Source organism: Notamacropus eugenii, chromosome 1, assembly GCF_028372415.1.
Source record: "Notamacropus eugenii isolate mMacEug1 chromosome 1, mMacEug1.pri_v2, whole genome shotgun sequence".
Classification (NCBI taxonomy): domain Eukaryota; kingdom Metazoa; phylum Chordata; class Mammalia; order Diprotodontia; family Macropodidae; genus Notamacropus; species Notamacropus eugenii.
The window spans coordinates 698,891,633-698,913,306 of record NC_092872.1 but is presented as its reverse complement, the minus strand read 5'-3'; the positions used below and the strand labels follow the sequence as shown (position 1 = coordinate 698,913,306).

The following is a 21,674-nucleotide window of genomic DNA, read 5'->3' as shown; positions in this document are numbered from 1 at the left end:
CTGTGATTTCATCGGCTCAGGGGATCTGGAGGGAGGAACGCTTATCGGTGTAGGTCAGCCTCATCTTTGTAATTTGGAGTCTTAGTCTAGGATGCTGAGGTCAGTGAAGGAAAGAAGGAAACGTGTATTTATTAAGTGCCTCCTGTGGGTCAGACACGTTGCAAATCTCCTCTCATTTGATTGTGCCATCATGCTTTTCACCCACTTGTGGTCTGTTCAAACTCCAAAGTAAACAAGGTCCCCCCCCAATCTTGTACCATGAAATTAACTATTCCTTCAGCCCCATACTAAGAAAGAGCTGTAATAGGTCACCAAATGCCAGGCCTAGAGGGGACTTGCACTCATTCTTTCCTTCTTTACCCTGCTGGGGGACAGGGTGATACTATGGACCACCAGTGAGGGGCCCTGGGTGGTCTGCAGTCCTGAGGAGTATGACCTGAGAGTGAGAACCAAACCTGGCACTAATAAGAATGATGGCTCCTTTGTCTTTCGAGTTCCATGGGGACCCAATGACTCACTCTGTGGTAGAGCCCCGGAGTCTGCTTTCCATTAGCCCACTGTCTGCTACTGGAACGATGATACTCTGCCTAGTTGTTAATTTTCAAAATGGATGACTCAGATAAAAACGCTCCTTGGGGGGGGGAGGGGGTTCTGAGAAGAAAGCAATAAAGGACAGAGGCTGTCAATAAAGACTTTACAAATTGTGAAATACAACTGTAACAATGCTGAGCCTGTGGAATTAAGGCCTTGAAGACAAAGAGGATTCATCTGGTCTATAGGTCAAGGATTGAGTAAATTCTGTTGTTGTTGAGTTGTTTCAGTCCTGTCAGACTCTTCATGGTCCCATCTGGGGTTTCTTCAGTAAGATACTGGAGTGGTTTGCCATTTCCTTCTCCAACTCATTTTACAGACAAGGAAACTGAGGTCAACAAGGTTAAGTGACTTACCTAGGATCATAGTAAGTGTCTGAGTCCAGATTTGAACCAGAGGTGGGGTGGAGTCCCTCTTCTACTTTTAAAATTCTATGGTTTTGGGGGGTTTTTTTCACCAGTATTCCCTCCACTTTCTTGCTACAAGTATGACCAGATCAGCTGTTTGCAGGCTGGACATCCCCACCAAAGTCAATGTCTCTCTGCTGCCAATGTCACAGGGTCACTGCTTTCCTATTATCTTTCTCTTACTGGGGCTGTTGCCACAGAGTATTAGCCCACAGGCCAAGACATCACTGTTTTCCCTATCACCCTGTTGATGGTGCTGTCCAAATGCAGCTACCCTCATTATTCCTGGACTGCTGATGGCCAGGGAACTCCTATCCCTTGTCTTCTACAGATTTCAAAGAGAGACCATTGTCCTGATCCAGAGATCCATTATCCAGAGACCTGATCCCATCTTTGTTGTCAAGATCTTAGGTGCTACCAAGTGAGATTATGTAAGGAGAACCACTCTGACCAAAAACAGGACACAGAGGAGAGCCTGATCCTGGTGCACAACCCAATTCAGTAACTAAAGATGAAGGGATGAGCAAATTAATGAGTAAACTAAAGAAAACACTGACCAGTAGGAAAAAAATATATTTGAAGCCTAGAGATCTCTTAAAAGTAAGAGTGAATATAAACTCAAGCAGAAACCCAAAGGAAAAGAGATTTTCTACAAAAACAACATGAATACCTGGAAAAAATCAGAAGGAAAAAATAAATAATAACCACAAAGGAAAGAACCTGAAGGTGAAAAGTAACTTAGAAAAAATCAAGTGGTGGACTATGCCACAGAAATGGATTATCTGCTTTAATGTTTTTGGAGGCATTTGGAGTTGCCCAACTCCAAAGGTCCCAGTGCCCAAGGTTCCATGGCTAGTAAGTGTCTGAGACCAGATTTAAACTCAGGTTCTCCTGACTCCAGGGCAGGTGCCCTATCCACTGCATCTCCTGACTGCCCCAATGAAATGGATTCTCTGACAACTAGAAGAGACCAAAGAGAAATCAATGACTCCATGCCATAGCAAGAAAAAATAGAACAAAATTAAAAGACTGAAAAATCAGAAAGATAGTGTAAGATACCTGATATGAAATACAACCAAGTTGGAAAATAGGTCAAAGAAAGATCATTTAGGAATCATGATTTTTAAAAGTAGCCTGGTCGCTATATTTCAAGAGATCATAAATGAAAACTGCGCAGATCTATTAGAACCAAAAATCAAAGTAAAGATAGAAATTATTCACTGATCATCTCCAGAAAAGAATTCCAAAAGGAAAAGTCTCTGGAATGTGATAACCCAAATTCAGGGCTTTCTTGTCAAATATAAAATAATGCAAACATCCCAAAAGAAGCAGTTCAAGCACCAAAGAACCTAAGTAAGACCTGGTAGCTGCCACTAAAAATAAGGTATCTTGCAATACTATATTCCGAAAGACAAAAGAGCTAGATTTATAACCATAAATCCTACTATGGAGATAGGGGGTGCACGAATGGACCTCTAGTGGAATAGATGACTTTCAAGCATCTCTGGTGAGAAAACCAGAAAATACAATGAAATACAATCACAAGTAGAGAGAAACCGAACCGAACAATTTAACAAGAACAAAAACATTTTAAAGAAAAACTTTGAAAGACTTAAAAACCTTGACCAATGCAATAACCAACTATATCTCCAGAGACTCTAGGATAAAACAGGTTACCTGCCAGAGAGGGGATGGATAGAAGGATAAGACTTGGATATAGTCATTGTGGGGACTCATTTTGCTTGACTAGCCTTATTTGTTACTTGAGTTTTTTTTCTTCTTCCTTTTGCTTGACTCTTAATGGGGGGGGGGGGGGCGGAGAGGGCTGGGGAGGGAGCTAGCAATAATGCCCCTCCTCAGTAAGGGGCAGTGTAATGTTTTCTTCATAGAAATAAAAGAGAAGAAAGTTCAGAAAGAAGCACAAAGAAGACAATTTTGAAAGTACCATATAGAAAAAAAGCAAATGGCATGAAATGAAAATTCGCAGGTTCACAAAGAATTTTCTTTTTATTATCTGCTTGCATGTACAGAGATGCAAATTTCTGATACATAAGTATAGAATAAAGAAACTGTTCTTCAAAAAAAAATGTATGGGAGTTAGTAACCACAGTTAGTAAAGAAATGACTTTTAATTAGCAAATATAGCATACAGCCAGAAAGAAATAATTAATAAAATTCAGAGGCTTGTTTCTCCAACCTTTTCCTCTTTCATTGACAAATCTTGTCTACCTTTCATGATGTCTGGATTGAGGGATTCGACAAACCCTGTCACTACTGCCACCAACCTAAGTTCCCTGCTCTTCTATCTCTTTACTATTCCCGAAGTGTGAATTTATGACCACAAGACCAGGAGAGGGCCAGTTTGAAACAGTTTTTAAGTCACACAGACTTCCATAGCTCTTTTCCCTGTTGTCCAGTGTGGAACTCCAATGGCTGGGGGGTGGGGAGGGATGAGTGAGGAGGGAGTAAGAGAAGGATAGGGGGCAGTGCAGAGATATGAGGAAGAATATTTCTTCAATTAGTAAGGACTTTCAAGTCTTCCCCTGATGCCCCATCCTTCTCAACCTTGCACGGAGGTGACTTTTGATTCTCTAAGGCTTAGTCAGGTCCTACTGATTTAGAAAGCCTGAAGATGGATTATTGGGGGACCAGACTAGGAAAAGGCAGAGAATTTGGCACCAGAAGTCACCAAGATAAGGGATTATTTCAGCCACAGTAACCTGGAAGGGCCCTCTATGAGGTCCTAGGGTAATTACAGTCTCCATCAGTGGAAAGATTACCTACTCCAAGGAAATCCATGATCCTTGTCCAACTGAAGTAAGAGTCTATTTCTATCTCTGTGTTTCCTCTGCACTTTTCCCTGGCTCAGCCAGAGCACAAGAGACATCAAGATCTGTATCATCTAGTTTCCTAAAGAGATCTTAAAGGTTATCTATTCATAACCCCTCCTTTTAGAGATGAGGAAACTGAGTGACTAGCGGGGGTTGGGAACCTGCAGCCTTGAGGCTACATGTGACCCTCTAGGTCCTCAAATGCGACCCTTTGACTGAATCCAAACTTCGCAGACCAAATCCTCTTAATAAAAGAATTTGTTCTGTAAAACTTAGACTCAGTCAAAAGGTCACATCCAAGGACCTAGAAGGCCACATGTGGCCCCGAGGTCGCAGGTTCCCTATCCCTGGACCAGGGATTTGAACTATGTCCTTTGACTCCCAAGTCACTGAGCTTTTCACATAGTGACAACTAAGGGGAAAGGAGGTGAGATCATGATAATTCAGAGACATGCTAGTATCAGGGCAGGAGGGGGGTGGGTAGCTCCTGAGGCAGAGTTGCTCAAGCCTATTACAGGAGTGAGAGATGCTGTCCAGATCTCTTAGAGCCAAAGGACAAAGGGGAAACAGAAAGAATCCACCAAGTCATCCCCTGAAACCCCTAAAGGATTACTCCCAGGAACATCACAGATAAAATCCAGAGCTTCTAAGTCAAAGGAAAAATGTAGCAAGCAGCCAGAAAGAAAGAATTCGAGTACTGAGAAGTTATAGCTAGGATTACACAAGACAGAAGCCACAAATATAAAGGAGTGAAGAACTTGAGGGATGATATTCCAGAAGACACAAAAGCCTTTAGGCTTACAACAAAGAATGACTTACCCAGCAAAACTGAGTATAATCTTATGGGGGGCGGACTTTAAAGAAATAGAAGATTTTCAGGCATCCCCAATGAAAAGATCAGAGCTGTATAGAAATTTTGAAGCACAAACAATGGAGTTAAGAGATGTATAAAAAGGCAAATATAAATAAACAGCAATAAAGGACTAAGCAAGGATAAACTACCTATGTTCAAATATGGGGAGCTGATACATGTGCTCCCTCAGAACCTTCACATCATCAAGGGTCACAAAAGGAGTCCAATTCATTCAAGTGTGGGAGTGGTTATGTCAGGTCTTGATGATCTTAAGAAAAGAAGGGAATGAGAGGGAAAGAGGAATACACTGCAGGGGAGGGGAAGGGAGGTTGGGCAAAATCATCCCCCATAATCAGGCTAAACAAATAGACATCTAAACAAACACGATGAGGGTTGTTGAGAGGAGAGGCTAACATGAGTCTCACCCTCATCTGAACTAGTCAAAAGAAGGAAGAACAGAGAGAGACAGAAACAGAGACAGAGAGAGAGACAAAGACAGAGACAGAGAGAGACAGAAAAAGAGGCAGAGAGAGAAGAAAGACAGGAGGAGAGAGAGAGAGAGAGAGAGAGAGAGAGAGAGAGAGAGAGAGAGAGAGAGAGAGAGAGAGAGAGAGAGAGAGAGATGGTTACAGGAATACATTTCACTCATAAGGGAAATAGGAGGGAAAAGAAAATGAGGAAGGGAGATCTGAGGAGAGTACATTAAGGGAGAGATTAGTCCTAAGTAAAACAAATTCTGAGGACACACTAAAGTATCTATAGCTCTTTAAGCTGACAAAGAATGGGAATCTGAGGGATATCTGTAAACTGGGGACTGGATACATAAGTTATGGTATATAATTATGATGGAATACTATTGTGCTGATCTCTTATCAGCATAACGACCACCCACGATTCCAGAGGACTACTGTTGAAACATGCTACCCACCTCCTGATAGAGAGGCAAAGGACTCAGAGTGCAGAATGAGATGAGTATTTTTTTTTGGACATTGCCAATGTGGAAATTTGTCTTGACTAACTTTATGTGTTTACAATGGGGATTGGGGGGGTGGAGGGGAAGATGGGAAGATTTAGCAGTATAGGCGGGGAAAAGGATAGCTATTATTATTAAGCATTTACTATATTCCAGACACTGTGCTAAATGCTTTACAAATATTATGTAATTTAATATTTACAAAAACCCTGGAAAGTATGTGCTATTATTATCCCCATTTGACAGTTGGAGAAGCTGAGGCAGACAAAAGTTAAGTAATTTGCCCAGAGTCACAAACCTAGTAAGTGACTGAGACCAGATTTTGACTCCGGTATTCCTGACTCTAAGCCCAGCACACTGTCCACTGAGCCACTTAGCAGCCTCTGAAAATGAAAAAATTTCAGAAACCAATTGAATGAATGGTTGGATTGGGAGAGTAGTCATTGTTTGTGTAATGTCAACTTGAAAAGAAGTCTCCAGTGAAATAAGGATCATTCTTCAGAGTGGGAATGCTGTGTTGTCTACCATTTTTATCAATGACATCAGAAGGCACAGGTGGTTGTTCAGATGCTCAGGTTACACGTAGCTGGGTGGGATGGCTAACTGGTTAGGTGACATAGAAAGCATCCAAAAAGACCTTGACAATCTAGAGCACTGAGCTGATTCAAATAAAAGTAAAATTAATGGAAAGTTTTACACTTAATTTTTAAAAATATATTTATTTATTTATTTTTATTTTCAACATTCACTTCCACAAGATTTTGAGTTCCAAATTTTCTCCCCACCTCTCCCTTCCCTCACCCCATATGATTACCCTTTCTCCCCATCTGCCCTCCCTTCTATCACCACCACCACCTCCTTCTCTTATCAACTTCCCTTCTATTTTCTTGTAGGGAAAGATAGATTTCTATACTCCATTACCTTACAATTAATTTTTAAAAATTAACTTCAGAAATGCAAGGCAGAGAAGGAATAGTTGAATCAGGATTAAACACAGAATCAAGGTTAGAGAACAAGATTTGGAGTTTTTATTGGATCATGAGGTTATTAAGCCAACAGATACTTTGATGTGACTCACCAAGAAGGTTAGCATCATCTTGCACTACAGAAGTGAAGCATCATTTTCAGGAATAAGGAGGTGATAGTACCACTGCAATCTGGCCATATGACAGCCGGAGAATTCAGCCCACGGTCGGAAGAGAGCAGCCACTGTACATGAAGGACCTCAAGCTCATGCCCTCAGCTGAAGGAACCAGGGATGTTTAACCTGCAGTCAAGAAGACCTGGGGGGCCCATGATCACTGTCTTCAAGTATTTGAAAGGATACCACCTGGAAGACTGACCGATTCGACTTGGTCTTTTTGGCTCCCGAGGACAAAGCTAGGAGCAGCAAGTGGATGTTCAAATAGGCAAATGTAAACACAGAACAGGACCAAGGACAGAACCCTGTAGTATATCACAGGCTGCTAGGTGGCGCAATAGATAGAGTGCGGGACTGGGAGACTTGTTCAAATCCTGTCTCAGACTCTTAATAACTGTGGTGACCCTGGACAAAATCACTTAACCTCTCTCAGTTGCAGAGATAATAATAGCACCCATCTTACTTATTGTAAGGATCAGATGAGATATCCCATGTAAAGCACTTTCCAGACTTTTAGGAACAATATAAAGGCTATCCCTATCTCTAGGATGGGGCAAGGAGGGAGAAGGAACATAAATGCTTTTGTATGGTTTGTGATGCCCATCCCCTGTTCCATATATGTGGCACATTTTTAAAAATTAAAAAGAATTTGGTTCAAAGAATTTAATCTTACAATTGTGGTTCCCCCTTGAGATTACTGGAGACATTCTGATGTGTGGTAAAAACCAGAACTGGGTTGAGCAACCATGCTGGCTGTGTATCAGGTAGTCAGCAGAACTTCTTAACTAGAAAAGCCATATGAAAACATATGCCAGGGTAGTCCAGTGGCAAGAGGACAAGACTGACGCTCAGGAAGCCTGGGTTTCAGTCATGGGTCTATCACTAAAATAGTTATGGGTCTCATATAATCTACTTAAACATAAGGACTGTTTTCATGACTCACATAATTCTGCACCTCCATTTCTTAATCTAGAGAACAATGATTAGCTTTAAATTAAAAACCATTCATTAAATGAATGCAAGGTCTATGCAAGGCCATATGCGAAATAAAGAATAATAAGAACTATATACTACTTGCTGCATAGGTATGCCAGAGTAATCATCTAAATTACCATACCAAGACACCAAGATTCAAAGCAAATTAAAAGAAGAAGTTGGAACCTACAGTTAGATCAAAGAAATACATTCAGTTTAGCACACATGGGAGGGAAGTTGGTAGAGTGAAAAGAATACACTGAACATGGAGTCACAGGACTTGTGACCTACGTGAACTATGACAACTCATTTCATATTTCTGGGCCTCAGTTTCCTTCTCTGTCAAATGATGCAGCTGTAGTAGTTGGCTTCTAAGGTTCCTTTCAGCTCTTAATCGATAAAACTACCACCTATTAGGGACTGAGGATACGAAAACTAAGTGGGAACAGTCTTTGCACTCAAAGAGATCACATTCTTTTTTTAAACTTAATTTTTTGTTATTCTGAACTCAATAAGAACAGAAAAAGAGGATTATACGTGAAACTACAAATTTCTGTTTCCTGGATGACACAGTGGATTCACGATTGGAGAGACTCTTCCTGGAGTCGGGAAGACCTGAGTTCAAATCTCGCCTCAGATATTCATTGGCTGTGTGATACTGGGTGAGTTATTTAACCTCCGCCTCATCTGGGATATAGGAATAATAATGGGCCCTACCTCTCAGGACTTCCATGGGGAGAAAATAAAATATTTGTAAAGCATTTTTCTATCCTGAAAGTGCTATAAAAATGCCAGCTTTTTATTTCCATTATGTACAACTTCTTTTTTAAAATACATAATGTTAGTTCCAAAGCTACCTTCTTTTCTGTTTCTCCCTGAACCTGCTTCTAGTCTGTTCTATGCATTTTTAATGCTTCACTGATGCTTTTATCATTCTGTTCTGCTTTGTAATATCTTCCCCTCCCCCCCATTAAAAAACCATCTCAAATAACCAATGGGCATAGTCAAGTAAATATCAAAACTACAAAATAAACCCACACATTAGCCACGTCCAAAGTATATGTCTCATTCTTCGCCTGTAGTCTAGCCTTCCTCCATCAAGACGTGGGAAGTGGGTTTCATCTTTGCTCCCCTGGAGTTGTGGTTGGGCATTCTAATAATGTGAGGGAGGGAGTAGATATAGCATGTTCACAAATAAACAGAAACAAGTAGTTTGAGGAGGGAGAGAGCATCAAGACCTGGGGACGGAGGAGCAGCTACTTTGTGCAGTGGATAGAGCCCTGGCCTTGGAGTTAGGAGGACCTGAGTTCAAATTCGGTTTTAGACACTTGACACTTACTAGCTGTAACTTTACCCCAATTGCCTTGCCAAAAACAAAACAGAAAAAAAACAAAAACAAAAGACTTGTGGAAAGCTCCATGGAGGAATTAGTATTTGGGTTCAGTCTTGAAGGAAGATAAAAAGAGGCTGAATTGAGGAGAGAGTGTGTTCTAGAACTGAGGGAGAGAGTGGCTTGTGCAAATGCATCATTGTGTTTGGGCAGTTGACTTTGATCTGAGTGAGGGAGGGCTGTGCAAAGTCACCAGTCTCACTTTCCCCTCCAGAGCCATCTGGGTCCAGTAGCCAGATATTCATCAGGAAGATTGGAGATGGCCCAGGATGCAATGGGAGACCCTGGCCCTTTTAGGCTAAGGCCTTTTCAGGTTCTCACTTTGAGTGAGGTAACACCCATTCAGTGAATAGGCCTCTTTAAGAAGTGAGTCAAGGGATGGCCCCTTTAATAAAAAAAAATCATACTGGGAGGGGAAGACCCTCAAGGATGCTGGCCAAAAGAGAAACAGTTACTATTGACATTCACTCTGAGCCAGAAGGGCCCAAAATACAGTCTTTAAGTGGTGCTTGGGCAGGAACCTATTATGGTCCAATCTATGAGCTCAAGAGTGAAATGAGTTTAAGACTTGGTCTTTGAGAAAGAAATCTACCCAGTAAACCTCAAATTAATGAGGCAGTGTGTGAATGCATCAGAGGTAGCATGGATAAACTAGAGTCTGGAAACCAGCAAATTAACTAGGTGGAATGTGTGAATAGGATGGAGGTTGGAGGATTGATGTGAAATAAAACTGGAAAATTAGGTGGAGACAAACTGTGGAGGGCCTTAAATGCCAAGCTGAGTGATTTGTACTTTAACCCAAAGCTATTAGGAAGTCATTGATGCCTTCTGAGCAAACTAGTTACATGATCAGACCTGTGCCTTCGGAAGGTTATATTTAACACAGAAGATGGAATTAGAAATTAGAGAGAGTGGAGGAAAGGACACCAATCAGGAGACTATTAAAATAGTCTAGGCAAGAAGTGATGAATGAAACAGTGTCTTCATCTAGGCAAGAAGTGATGAATGACACAGTGTTTCAATCTTGTGAGTGGTAGAGTCAAAGAGACTTGGTATATGACTGGATACAAGGTTAGAGAGAGAGAGAATAATACTAATAATTCTGAATGTTACAAGTTGAGGGAAATATATGCAAAGACCCATGGAAACTGATAAGATCACCAAAGAAGAGAGGAAAGGTAAAGATGGTTTGGTGAATCCAACAGAAGAGACTGAAAAAGAGTTAATACCCAACTATACACAGAAGTTTTTGTTCCTTTAAATCTTGCTCTTTAAATGTTCTTTTTTCCTGTAAAATAATACTGTACTATCTATGCTTTTGTTGTCTCAAAAAAGGTTTCACCTTTTTAGAAAAAAAAAAACAAGACTATTCTCTTTGAGTCACCATTTTATGATGCCCATGGAAAGTCTAGTGGTTTGGATCACAAGGCTATAAGTATTTTTCTAACTTTGCTTTTTTAAACAGCAATCTCCTAGGTGTTCGAATCAATCTTTGCTTTTTCTCCCTTACCTCCTGCTAATTTCTATTGATTCTACTGTCTACGTGTACTCTCTATGTTCCTTGACCACTGTCATCATTCTAGTTCACGTCTGTGTACTTGGCCTATTTCAATAGATTATTAACTGATCCCTTTCCTCCTTCCTCCTCTCCCCCACTAATTCATTGGTAAATCCATCTTCCACGCACTGCCAAATTAGTCTTCCTAAACACATCATGTTTGTTGAATAAAGTCAAAATAATATATCCCTGGCTTCTCTTTCCAAGCAATCTCCCACTATTGCTCTGCATGTACTGCGTGCTTTAGTCAAACTGAACTCCTATTGTCCATCAAAACCTATCCCCGTGCTATTCAGTCTTTGCTCATGCTGTTACTGTAACTTTAAATATCTACTGTATTTTTCTGTCTCTCCCCTAACCCAGCTTTGTCTGTTAGGAATCTCACCCATCCTTCAAGATCCAGCTTAGATATCACCTCTTCCATGAAGCCTTTCTTGATTTTCTCCTCTCTACAGTTATAATCTCTTTCTTCTTGAAATCCCTCACCCCACAGCATAGAATTTGTACTTCAGAAGATATCATTTTTATCACATATTATAGTCATTTTTATATTGGATTTTTTTCTCTCCTTCCAAGCCATTCTTAGACTATAAAATCGCTGAAGGGAGAGATTGTATCTTATTTGTAAACTCACAAGGGCCTACCATGATATCTTAGCCATAGTAGATACTCGATAAATATTTATTTGTATGGAGTTCTCTTGCCTTGACTCGAATGCACCTGGATTATCTCATGTTCTTGCTGCATGACAGATTGTTCACATGGTTTTCTCTCTTCTAATCACATCCCTCTTCTGAGGCTAGTTGTGAGTCAAAGCAACCAAGCTGCTGACCTTTGTTATCTTTTGCCAATTTAGAAAAGCAGAGAAGGAAGATGGGACCTCTCAGAGGGCTGAAGAACAAATTTCCAAAAGATCCAGAGTGGTGCTTATTCATCCTGACAACCATTTTGCTTTAGTACTTAGTGCCCTTGATGATCTGGTTCCCACCCAACTTTCCAGTTTTAAACCAGGTTTTTCCTCTTTATACACTCTACTATACAACCACCAGACCCTCTAAGGATACATGTAGGCCCATTCTATCTTAACCTCTGCAGCAGATTGCCCTCTGTAGCATCCCCACTTTCATAGTTATTTTCAGTCTCTCCCCATCTATTGGCTGCTTCTCTACTACCTACAAACATCCTGGTCTCCCCAGCCTTTCAAAAAAGTCTTCACTTGATCCATTCATCCCGGTTAGCCATTGTCCTGTATCACCCCTTTAGTTTTGGAGCTAAACTCTTTGAAAAGGCCATCTACAATTGCTGCTTTCTCATTCTCTTTTCTCACTTTCTTTTAAACTCTTCAATTTTTCTTCCAACTTTCTCATTCAATTGAAACTCTTCTCTCTAAAGTTACCAGTGCTCTCTTAACTGATAAGTCCAACGGTTTTTTCTCAACCATTGTCTTTCTCAACCTCTCTGCTGTCTTTGACACTATTGATCAACCTCTTCTCCTTCATGCTCTTCTTTCTCTAGGTTTTCAAGACCCTACTTCCCTCTTCCCCTCTCCCCACCCCAGCTCTTCTCCTACCTGTCTGACCACTCCTCCATTTCCTTTGTTGGATCTTCATCCAAGTCATGCCCATTAATTGTGGATGTTCTCCAAGACTCAACTTCTTCTCTCCTTCCTATATACTATTTTGCTTGACAATTTCATCAGTTTCCATGGATTTAGTTATCATTTCTATTTATCCAGCACTAACCTCTCTCCTGATCTCCAGTCCTGTATCTCCAGCTGCTCATTGGACATCTCTAACAGGATGTCAAGTCAACATCTTAAACTCAACATGTCCAAAACGGAACTTATTATCCCTCCCTCCAAACCTTTCCTTCTTCCAAATTTCCCTGTTTCTATTAAGGTCACCACCATTCTCCCAGTCACCCTGATGAGACATCTCATTCTCTCTCAGCCCTGTATGCCATCTGTCTCCAAGGCCTGTTAATTTCACCATCATAACATCTCTCATGTACACCCCCTTCTCTCCCCTGAAACTGTCATCACCTTGGTGTAAGCTCCCATCACCTCATATCTAGACTATGGCAACAGCCCACAGGTTAGTCCTGCTTCAAGTCCCTCCCATCTCCAATCCATCCACCACATAGCTGCCAAAGGGTGCACAGTATCTGGCACATAATAAATCTTTAATAAATGCTTGTTGATTTGACTTGATTAGAGGCTCCCAAGTCTTCTGCCCTCTGACACTTTCCTGCATTTGTGCAGGTCATGCCTAGAATAGCTCCCCTTTTCATCAAAATCCTTTAGGGCTCAGTTCAGGATGACCCCTTCCTTAAAGCCTCCCTTGGTTACCCTAGTTAAGCAGGAGAGCATTCTTCTACAATTTTCCTATAGTACTCCTTTGCCTTCATCATACCATACCTTATATTATATGTCTGTTATCCCTAATAGATTATAATCCTCTTGAGGGCAAGGACTGTGTCATCTTTGTCTTTGTGTCTAGCACAGTGCTTTGCACATCATCAAAACTCTTCAAATGTTTGTTGAAATGAATGAAAAGGGAAAAAAAAATCATCTTCAAAAGAAAGTCTGAGCCAATTGCCTGGGCCAGGTTCTTACTTCCTGAGGCTCTTTTCCCAACTTCAGTAAGTACCTTGAGCTCCTAGCCTAGGTTCAGACTTCATGGAAAAACCCAAACAGAAAAACAAAGCAATTCACTGGGATAATGTCAGTGCAGGGAAGCTTCCACTAGCATGAAGAAAGGAAGGAATGGGGAGTCTGCAGATAAGGAGGTTTGAGGGGGGCGGGACCTCATAGCTTTGTTTTTGCCTATTGGAAGGGATATTGTCATGTTGAAGAGTCAAGTCAACATGCATTGGGTAAGAACCTAGTATGTGTCAGACACTGTAGCAGGATGGAGCTGGCTCCCAGCGTCAGGAAGACCCAGGTTCAAGTCCTTTGTTGTTCAATCATTTTTAGTCATGTCCAACTCTCTGTGATGCCATTTGGGGTTTTCTCAGCAAAGATACTGGAGTGGTCAGCCATTTCCTTCTCCAGCTCATTTGACAGATGGGGAAACAGAGGCCAACAGGGTTAAGTGACTTGCCCAGGGTCACACAACTAGTAAATGTCTGAGACCAGATTTGAACTCAGGAAGATGAGTCTTCTTGATTCTAAGCCCAGTGCTTACCCACTGTGTCACCTACTTGCTCAATCCCCCCCCCCCTTTTTAAATCATGATGCCCAATAATAACCTAGATTATGAATCACTCACATCTAGTTGTAGGTAATAGCAAAAATAGCTCGCGTTTAGAGAACCTCCTTCAAAAATCCCACAAAGTCACCTTACAAAGAGCAAGTCCTTATAAATGTGGAATTGAACAACAGGATGATGGTTTTTTTCACACAGATGCCGATGAACATAAGGCAAATGAGACCCTATAAAGTGACTCGTTCACAGGCCTCATGTAGCCAAGCCTTCAGACCTCAAGTCCATCACTCTTCCTATGAAACCACACAGTCTTTATTATTAGAAAAAATAAAATAACTAGGAGGACCCTTTTGAGGTTTAACTTTTTTTTATTTCACAAATTGTCCAAACTTCTCAAAAATGATATTTTACAGAAACTTTAGGAAAAAACTAGGATAAAAAAACAAAGTATGGCCCCTTGTTCATGCAAAGCACACACAAAAAAATTTACAATAAACTTTTGTACATAGGAAATAGTAAAAATACATCATTTTTCATAGAAAAAAGCACATATATAAACTGCAGGTAGAAGTGGCCTGCAGATAATATTATTAAACACAATACAAATTTAAGAACATGGTGAAAGTTGACAATCCAAGACAATGATAAACATTTTATTTGAAAAATAGGAAACATGAAATAACCCAACCCTATGTTTGTTTCTTTTATTATTAGACATCAATTTCTAATAACATTCATGGCCCAGGGCAAAACATGGATTTACAGATGGTCCTTGTCCAATGGGCTTGTGGTTAAATCGTGACATGCTCTCAATTAAAAAGACCAGTGATTACAAATGAAAATTATTCCAGTTTCAAAATACACAGGTGATGAATGAAAAGAAAAAAAAAATCAAACCAGAAAGTTCTGGTTCTGGTCAACTTGATTTTACACTGTTAGACGGGCTGAAATTATGATTTTTATAGAGCACCAGTACTTTATGTTCAAATGGGGCATACAAGACACTTAAGTATATGAAAAGATTTTCTGATATGTACTTAATAGCAAGATGCTTGCTGGTGAAATACACCCAGATTTCACTGGACTGTTACCATGTTATTTACCAAATTAAGGAATTTGATTGACTTAGGTAATACAACCATAAATATCTCATTAAAAAGTAAACAATCCTGTCATCCTGACCTCAGGCATCCAGAGGCAGCCAAATATCCAGATATTTGGCATCCTTCATACAAAACAAAAGTGTCTAGCACTGCGCCTTGCATACAGTAAGTGCTTAATAAATGTTGAATGGACGAATGAACACACAGATATTGGGGTAATGAAGTTTTTCACGCAGATGCCTATGCATAACTCTAAGCAATCACTTAATTAAGCAAAATATGTTCCAACTAATTTTTAGCCTCTGTCTAGCTACAAGTTTAGTTGCTTTCTTGCTCTCTAAAGCTAAAGTCTACTTATCTTCAAATGCTGTAGTAAATCGGCATGCAATAATGTAATTTTGCCTTCCTTATTCCCAAAGTAGATAGATCCCCTATGCTTAACTTCTTGATAATGTGCAAACCAGCTTAGATTTTTAACTTGATGCTAGGTCCCTGTCTCAGAACTTACTCCATGGAAAACAAAATTAAATTTGAAACCAACATTTGAAAAAAATTGTCAATCTTTTACCATCCTAGAAAATGAATTTCTAACATGTGTATGTCTATTATGCACCTTTGTTACATGCTCATGAGGAACTGAGATTTAAAAAAAAGAGAGCATGACCCAAACAACACAGGACTCCTCAGAGCCTTGGAACATTTGGAAACTACAATTTCAGAATAACAGGAAGAGAAGTGATACTCATGTGTTACATTCTATGGTTGTCATTAAACCTAGGGGCAACTTCAGAACCACAAAGCTGTCCCTCTCCAAATCTCGCTAACCACAGAGAAAAATGTGCACTGAGGAATAGTGCTGGGCTTGAATGGAGCCGATCTCAGTAATGTTTAAGAAGGAAAAAAATAGGTCATCCTTTGGGAAAGTAATTCATAAAAGGGGATTTTTATGCCCTCACATTGGTGTTATGTGTATGTATGGTCACATATGGAATGTGTATATGTGTTTATTATATACACAAACATAAATACTCATACATATACAACACTAGGCATGTTCTTAACCTTCTCTATGGAACCAAGGATTAAATAAAAATTCACTTTCAAGCAAGGACACACGAACAATAAAAACCTATAGTCTGGCATATCATATGGGCTAACAGTAAAGACTCTAGCCCAGGAGTCCCCAAACGACACCAGAAATTAGGATTAAAAAATAGGTGCTATGAATGAATGAAATGAATGACAAGAATATTAATTTTATGAGCTGCTGCTTAGATAAAACCAGCACTGCTGTGTATATTAAACAAAAACCAAAGACCAGTTGGGGCCCATTCACTTAGAGATGTGCCAGGACAGGAGATTCATTCCCTCATTTTCTTTTTCCCCCCTCCCCCAGTCCTCTTATTTCCTATAAATTGTCTGACCAGCAAACATTAAACCCATGTTTCTTTATTATTAAGGACGGTTTTATTTATTTTTACATCTTGCACCATCCTTCCCTCTTGACTAAATTCTACATGCCCATCACCTAACATACCTTTCCCCCAATCCATTCTGTAACCGAGCATTTTTTCAGTCAAAATCTTTTCTTCTTTGAAGAGTCTTTCCCTCTCTACCCAAACACACATATCATAATGGCTTTAAAAAAATCTCTTGTTCATCGCAGGCAGCCATTTGTTCCATGTGTGCTATGGTACCAGGACTTTGGCCAGTGGGTCTCCACACACCTGCCTCAAGCCAAAGGTAGCCTGTCTCTGAAAGCCTCGCTGGACAAGGCTGCTCCCCAATGGAGGTGAGGTGCTGCTCTCTCCCAAGGTGATGAATGGGAAAGGAAGGGTTCATTCAGCCTGGATGTCACATCAAAGGCCATTACAAGGAAATTTTCCAATGCTCACAATTTATAAAAAAAAAAACACAAAAACACAAAAACAAAAACAATAAAATTTGTAGCACTCTCATGAAGAAGATCCCTTCTTCCCTGGCTCTGGAAGTTTACTGCTTCACTGCAAAGATCCGGAAAGCCTTCCCATCTCGAGGGGTCCGCAAACTGCAAAATAATGCAAGGATTGAATTATTGCTCCTCAGTTCATCACCCAGTCACTTCTATAGAGCCTACCTTCAATGCATTTTGTTGGGAGAGCCAGAAAGGAAAAAAAAGAAATTGTTCCAAACCTGCAGAGATCTTAATTCAATAACAACAAAACAAAATTAAAATGGCATGATCAGAAGAAAGGCACAGGGATTTAATGAGATTGCAAACTCCTCTATTAGATTGTAAGCTCATTGAGGGCAGGGACCATCTTTTCCTTATTTCTGTATCTCCAGTATTTAACACAGTTCCTGGCACATGGTAGGTACTTAATAAATGTTTGTTGATTAACTGATTAAAAGATGAACTTTTGTGTCAATGAGCATTGAGGACAGTACACAATCTCCCAAATGCATTTGAGCTTGCTCTTTTCTATTGTTTAACTCTGGACAGCCCATTGAGTTTGTGTGTGTGTGTGTGTGTGTGTGTGTGTGTGTCTGTGTGTGTGTGTGTCTGTGTGTGAAAGAGAAAGAATGTGTGTGTGTGAGAGAGGGAGAGAGAGAGTGTGTGTGTGTCTATATCATTAGCAAGCCCTGATTATTATACATAAGCAGATCCTGTCCATTATATTTGATTGTACAAACACATACACACACAAACTCAATGGACTGTCCATCCAGCTACATGTCATTGTTTGGACAGAAGGCATTTTTCATACCTTTGGCTCCTCTGATGTGGATCATTAAGCCTATAATATGAGGGACTTTGACTATATGACCTCTGGGTTACCTTGTAATCCCAAATTTATGATCCTGTGAATGGGCACAAATATTATTGAGAAGTACAGCATCCTGATATGCCAACAACCAGCTACATGACTTTGGATAAATCATCTTTCTGTTCTAGATCTCAGTTACTCAGATTAAAAGAAAAAAAGGAACCAGGAACATAGGGATTAGAAGGGGATCATGAAAGAAGTAATATTAATGGCATTTGAAATAGTCCTTGAAACTGGGTAGGATTTCTATAGTCAAAAGCAAGGTCAATGAAAAAGCCTTCCAGATGTAGCAAACTGTGTGAGAAAAGAAGTGGGACACCACAGGTGGAAACGTATGAAGAATGGTGAATAACCCACTCTGGCCAGAATGAGTGTATCTAGAGGGGAGAAGCATGAAATGAAGAAGGTTAGTGCCATATTGTAAAGACTCTTTAATGTCAGGTTAGGAATGTTGGACTTCATTCTGGAAGCAATGAGAAGTCCTTAAAGGCTATTTTGAGCCATAGGGTGTTATGAGCAGATTTGTGCATAAGACACAGTAGCAGCATACACTGCAAGTGCTTTACGTTCACCAAAGAATACTTCATGTGGAAGGGATGGATAAGCCAGATCAGAGCAGAGGAAGCTTGTGGAAGAAAGATGTGCTATGGCACAGTGCTAGCAGTGGGACTGTTCAATCTAAATAGAAAGAGTTTATAAGAAGCACAAGTTCCTTCAGCTAGAAGAGATCTTAAAGGCCATTTAGTCCTCCTTCCCACTCTCTGTCAATGAGCAAACAGAAGATTTGCCCAGTGTCATACATAAGGTAAGTAAATGAACTGGGATTTGAACCCAAATGTCCCAATTCTAAATCCAGTGTTGTCACCAGCACACCATAGCATGAGAATGTCTCTTTGACAAAAGGAGCTACAGAAAGTCTCATTCTATGCTTCAGTTTACAATCTTTAGCATAATCCTCTGCAGGTTAACTGTGTCATCAATGTGAATTTTCTTTTTATTATGGAAGCTCAAACAACTGATCTTTCCTGTGGGATACTTTGTTTGGAGCTGATCAGGTGAGAGAGAGAGAGAGAGAGAGAGAGAGAGAGAGAGAGAGAGAGAGAGAGAGAGAGAGAGAGAGAGACAGAGACAGAGACAGAGAGAAACAGAGACAGAGAGAGACAGAGAGAGGGGGGAGAGGGAGACAGAGAGAGAGGAAGAGGGGCAGGGATGCTTGGAGGAGCAGCTGGCAGATTTAATACACTTTGTGAATGCTTCAGGTTTTGAATCTAGGTCAAGCTTATTAAGTTATTTTCTTTTAACTTCATGCTTTGATAGGACTCTATGCTGAAAACAAGTCTGGTGGCCAGAAGTCAGCTGGACATTCTGTGGCCCCCTCTCCTTCAGTCTCCCTCAGGCTGTGGAGTCCTTGCCAGCTTCTCTCTTTGCCTGGTACTTGTCACTGTCAAACTGGGTAGCGCCAGGCTGCCCGGCTGACAACCGGGTCTGCAGTGGCTAGAAAGGGCTGCTCTAATGATGGGTCTTCAAACTGTCAGTGCAGGCGAAGGACATGGAATCGATTTTCAATTGAATTCTGAAGGGGCAGAGGCAGCGTGTTGGAATCATATGAGAGTCTTGGTCTAGGATACTAGAGAGCTAGATTCTAGTCCAGAACTGGCAAAAGCCCCAGATTTGGAGGCACAGGATCTCAGAGCAGGAAGAAGCCTCAGAGGCCATCTGGTCCAGCTTATCCTGAATAAGAACTCCCTACAGAATTCCCAGTGGGTTGTTAACTAGCTTTCCCTTGAGCACCTTTCTGGGAATAAGGGAAAACCAGAAGTCCTAAATCTCAGCTCTGTCCCTTTGCCTCTCTGGGCAGTTTTGCTTTGCCCACTGGTAAAATGAAGGGGTCTGATCATGTGGTCTCTAAGGTCTCCTCTAGCTGTAAATCCCATGATGCTCTAAGTCATTCAAACCCCAAGCCTCAGTTTCTTCATTAAATAAAATGAAGGAGTTGATCTAGATCAGGGGGTTTTCATCTTTTTTGTGTCCTAGACTCCTTCACTAGATTGATAAAACTTATGAACTCTCCTCTCAGAATCAGGATTGCATAAAATAAAATGCATAAGATTACAAAAGAGCCCATTGAAACACAGGTACACAATACTTACAAAAAAAAACGACAAAACAAACAACCAAGCGACATACACACATTCACAGCACCTGAAATCTACCCACCAACTCCTTCAGGGTCTGTGGAACCCACATTAAGAGGCTCTGTCTGGAGACTTTTCTAGCTCTAAACCCTACAATGGTACAAGTCTTTTCCTTTCTCTCTTATATTCTAGAATTCTATGAGAAAATCTGCTGTTTGCAACTTCCACCCCTCTCCTATCTGCCTTCTCCTCCCCCCATTCCTGCTTTCAGGCCAGCTTTGAGCTTTTGGCTACCCTGGAAGTGAACTTTTTAATACATCAGACTGGAGTACATAGTGTGACTGAAGCCCAAGGTGAAGCCAAGATCCAAGACAGAGTTCTCTGACACACACTTAATCTGTGGCTAGCCCTTCAGGCTTGCTGCCAGTAAAGGAGGGGATTCTGGCTGCAGCTCCTCCCCTCCAAGTTTTTCTGGAACAAGGGTAATCACTGCTCTGCTCACTCACTCAGGATTCTCCTTTCTTCTTATCCTCCCAACCCCAACTTCAGGGAGAAAAAAGTCCCTCAGAGTTTCCTGGAAAAATAAATACCCCCACCTACCTTTCTGAAATTCCTAAGGAGCTAAACTTCATTCTCACTCAGGGACCTGAAATTCTCAATTTGACAAATGTCAAAATAATTTAAGGATTCACTGGAAAGGCCAACTCACTGGAGTTCCCCATTATTTGCTGTGATTTGGTAGTAGGAGTGATGCGGGGCTAACCGTGTCACCCCCCTTACTCAAAATTCTTCATGTCTTAACTATCGCCTCTATGATAAAATACAAAGTCCTCAGCCTGAAATTTAAGGTCCTATAATCTGTCTCCCTTTTACTTTTTCACCTTCCACACTCTCCATTCCATACCAAATGCCCTGCTAGACATTTCCCCTCCATCTCCTGACACTGTATGTCTACATGGGTAGACCTACATGTCTAGATGCACTCCTTCTTTCTTAGCTCTGTCTCCTGAAACACAACTTCCTTTAAGACAAAACTAAAAGGCTGCCTCATTTCCTTGACCCCACTCACTAGCTGTTAATACTCTCTCCTCTTGAATTTACTTTCAAATGGTGTCTTAGGAAGAAGCAAATACCAACCATTGAGAGGAACCAGAAAAGGTTTCTCCACTGTACCAGTGACACCAATATTGTACAATGATCAGCTGTGAATGACTTAGCTATTTTCAGCAAGACAATGAACCAAGAAATTCTGAAGGACTTGTAAAGACAAGTGCTATCCACCTCCAGAGAAGGAACTGACGGAGTCTGAATGCAGATCCAAGTATATTTTTTAAAAAAACTATTTTTCTTGGGGGTTTTTTTGGTCTATGTTTTCTTTCATAACATGACTAATGTGGAAATATGTTTTGCATGACTGCACATGTATAACCTGTATCAAATTTCTTGCCTTCTGAATGAGGAGGGAAGGAGGTAGAGAATTTGAAACTCAAAATTTTAAAAAAAAGTATGTTAAAATTTATTTTTACATGTAACTGGAAAAAATTGTTTAAAACAAAAGGTTTCTCCTAGGAGTTGGCATCTGAATGAAGCCACGAAGGAAGATAAGGACACAAGAAGGAAGTTCATTTCTTCTAGGCATGAGGGATAGCCTATGTTCAGAGATGGCAGCCAATCTGGCTAAAATGTAGAATGTAATAGGGCTAG

At 40.6% G+C, this 21,674-nt stretch overlaps 1 protein-coding gene across 1 annotated transcript in view; it reads right to left on the bottom strand.

Annotated features, from left to right (window-relative positions):
* Positions 1–16,849: 16,849 nt before the first annotated feature.
* CRISPLD2 (cysteine rich secretory protein LCCL domain containing 2) overlaps positions 16,850–21,674 on the bottom strand; it is a 79,559-nt gene continuing 74,734 nt past the window's right edge. Inside the window, exon 15 of the mRNA XM_072636219.1 lies at positions 16,850–17,075. Within this exon, the coding sequence (XP_072492320.1) occupies positions 17,021–17,075 (55 nt within the window). The 3' untranslated portion in view covers positions 16,850–17,020. The remainder of the gene's footprint in view (positions 17,076–21,674) is intronic.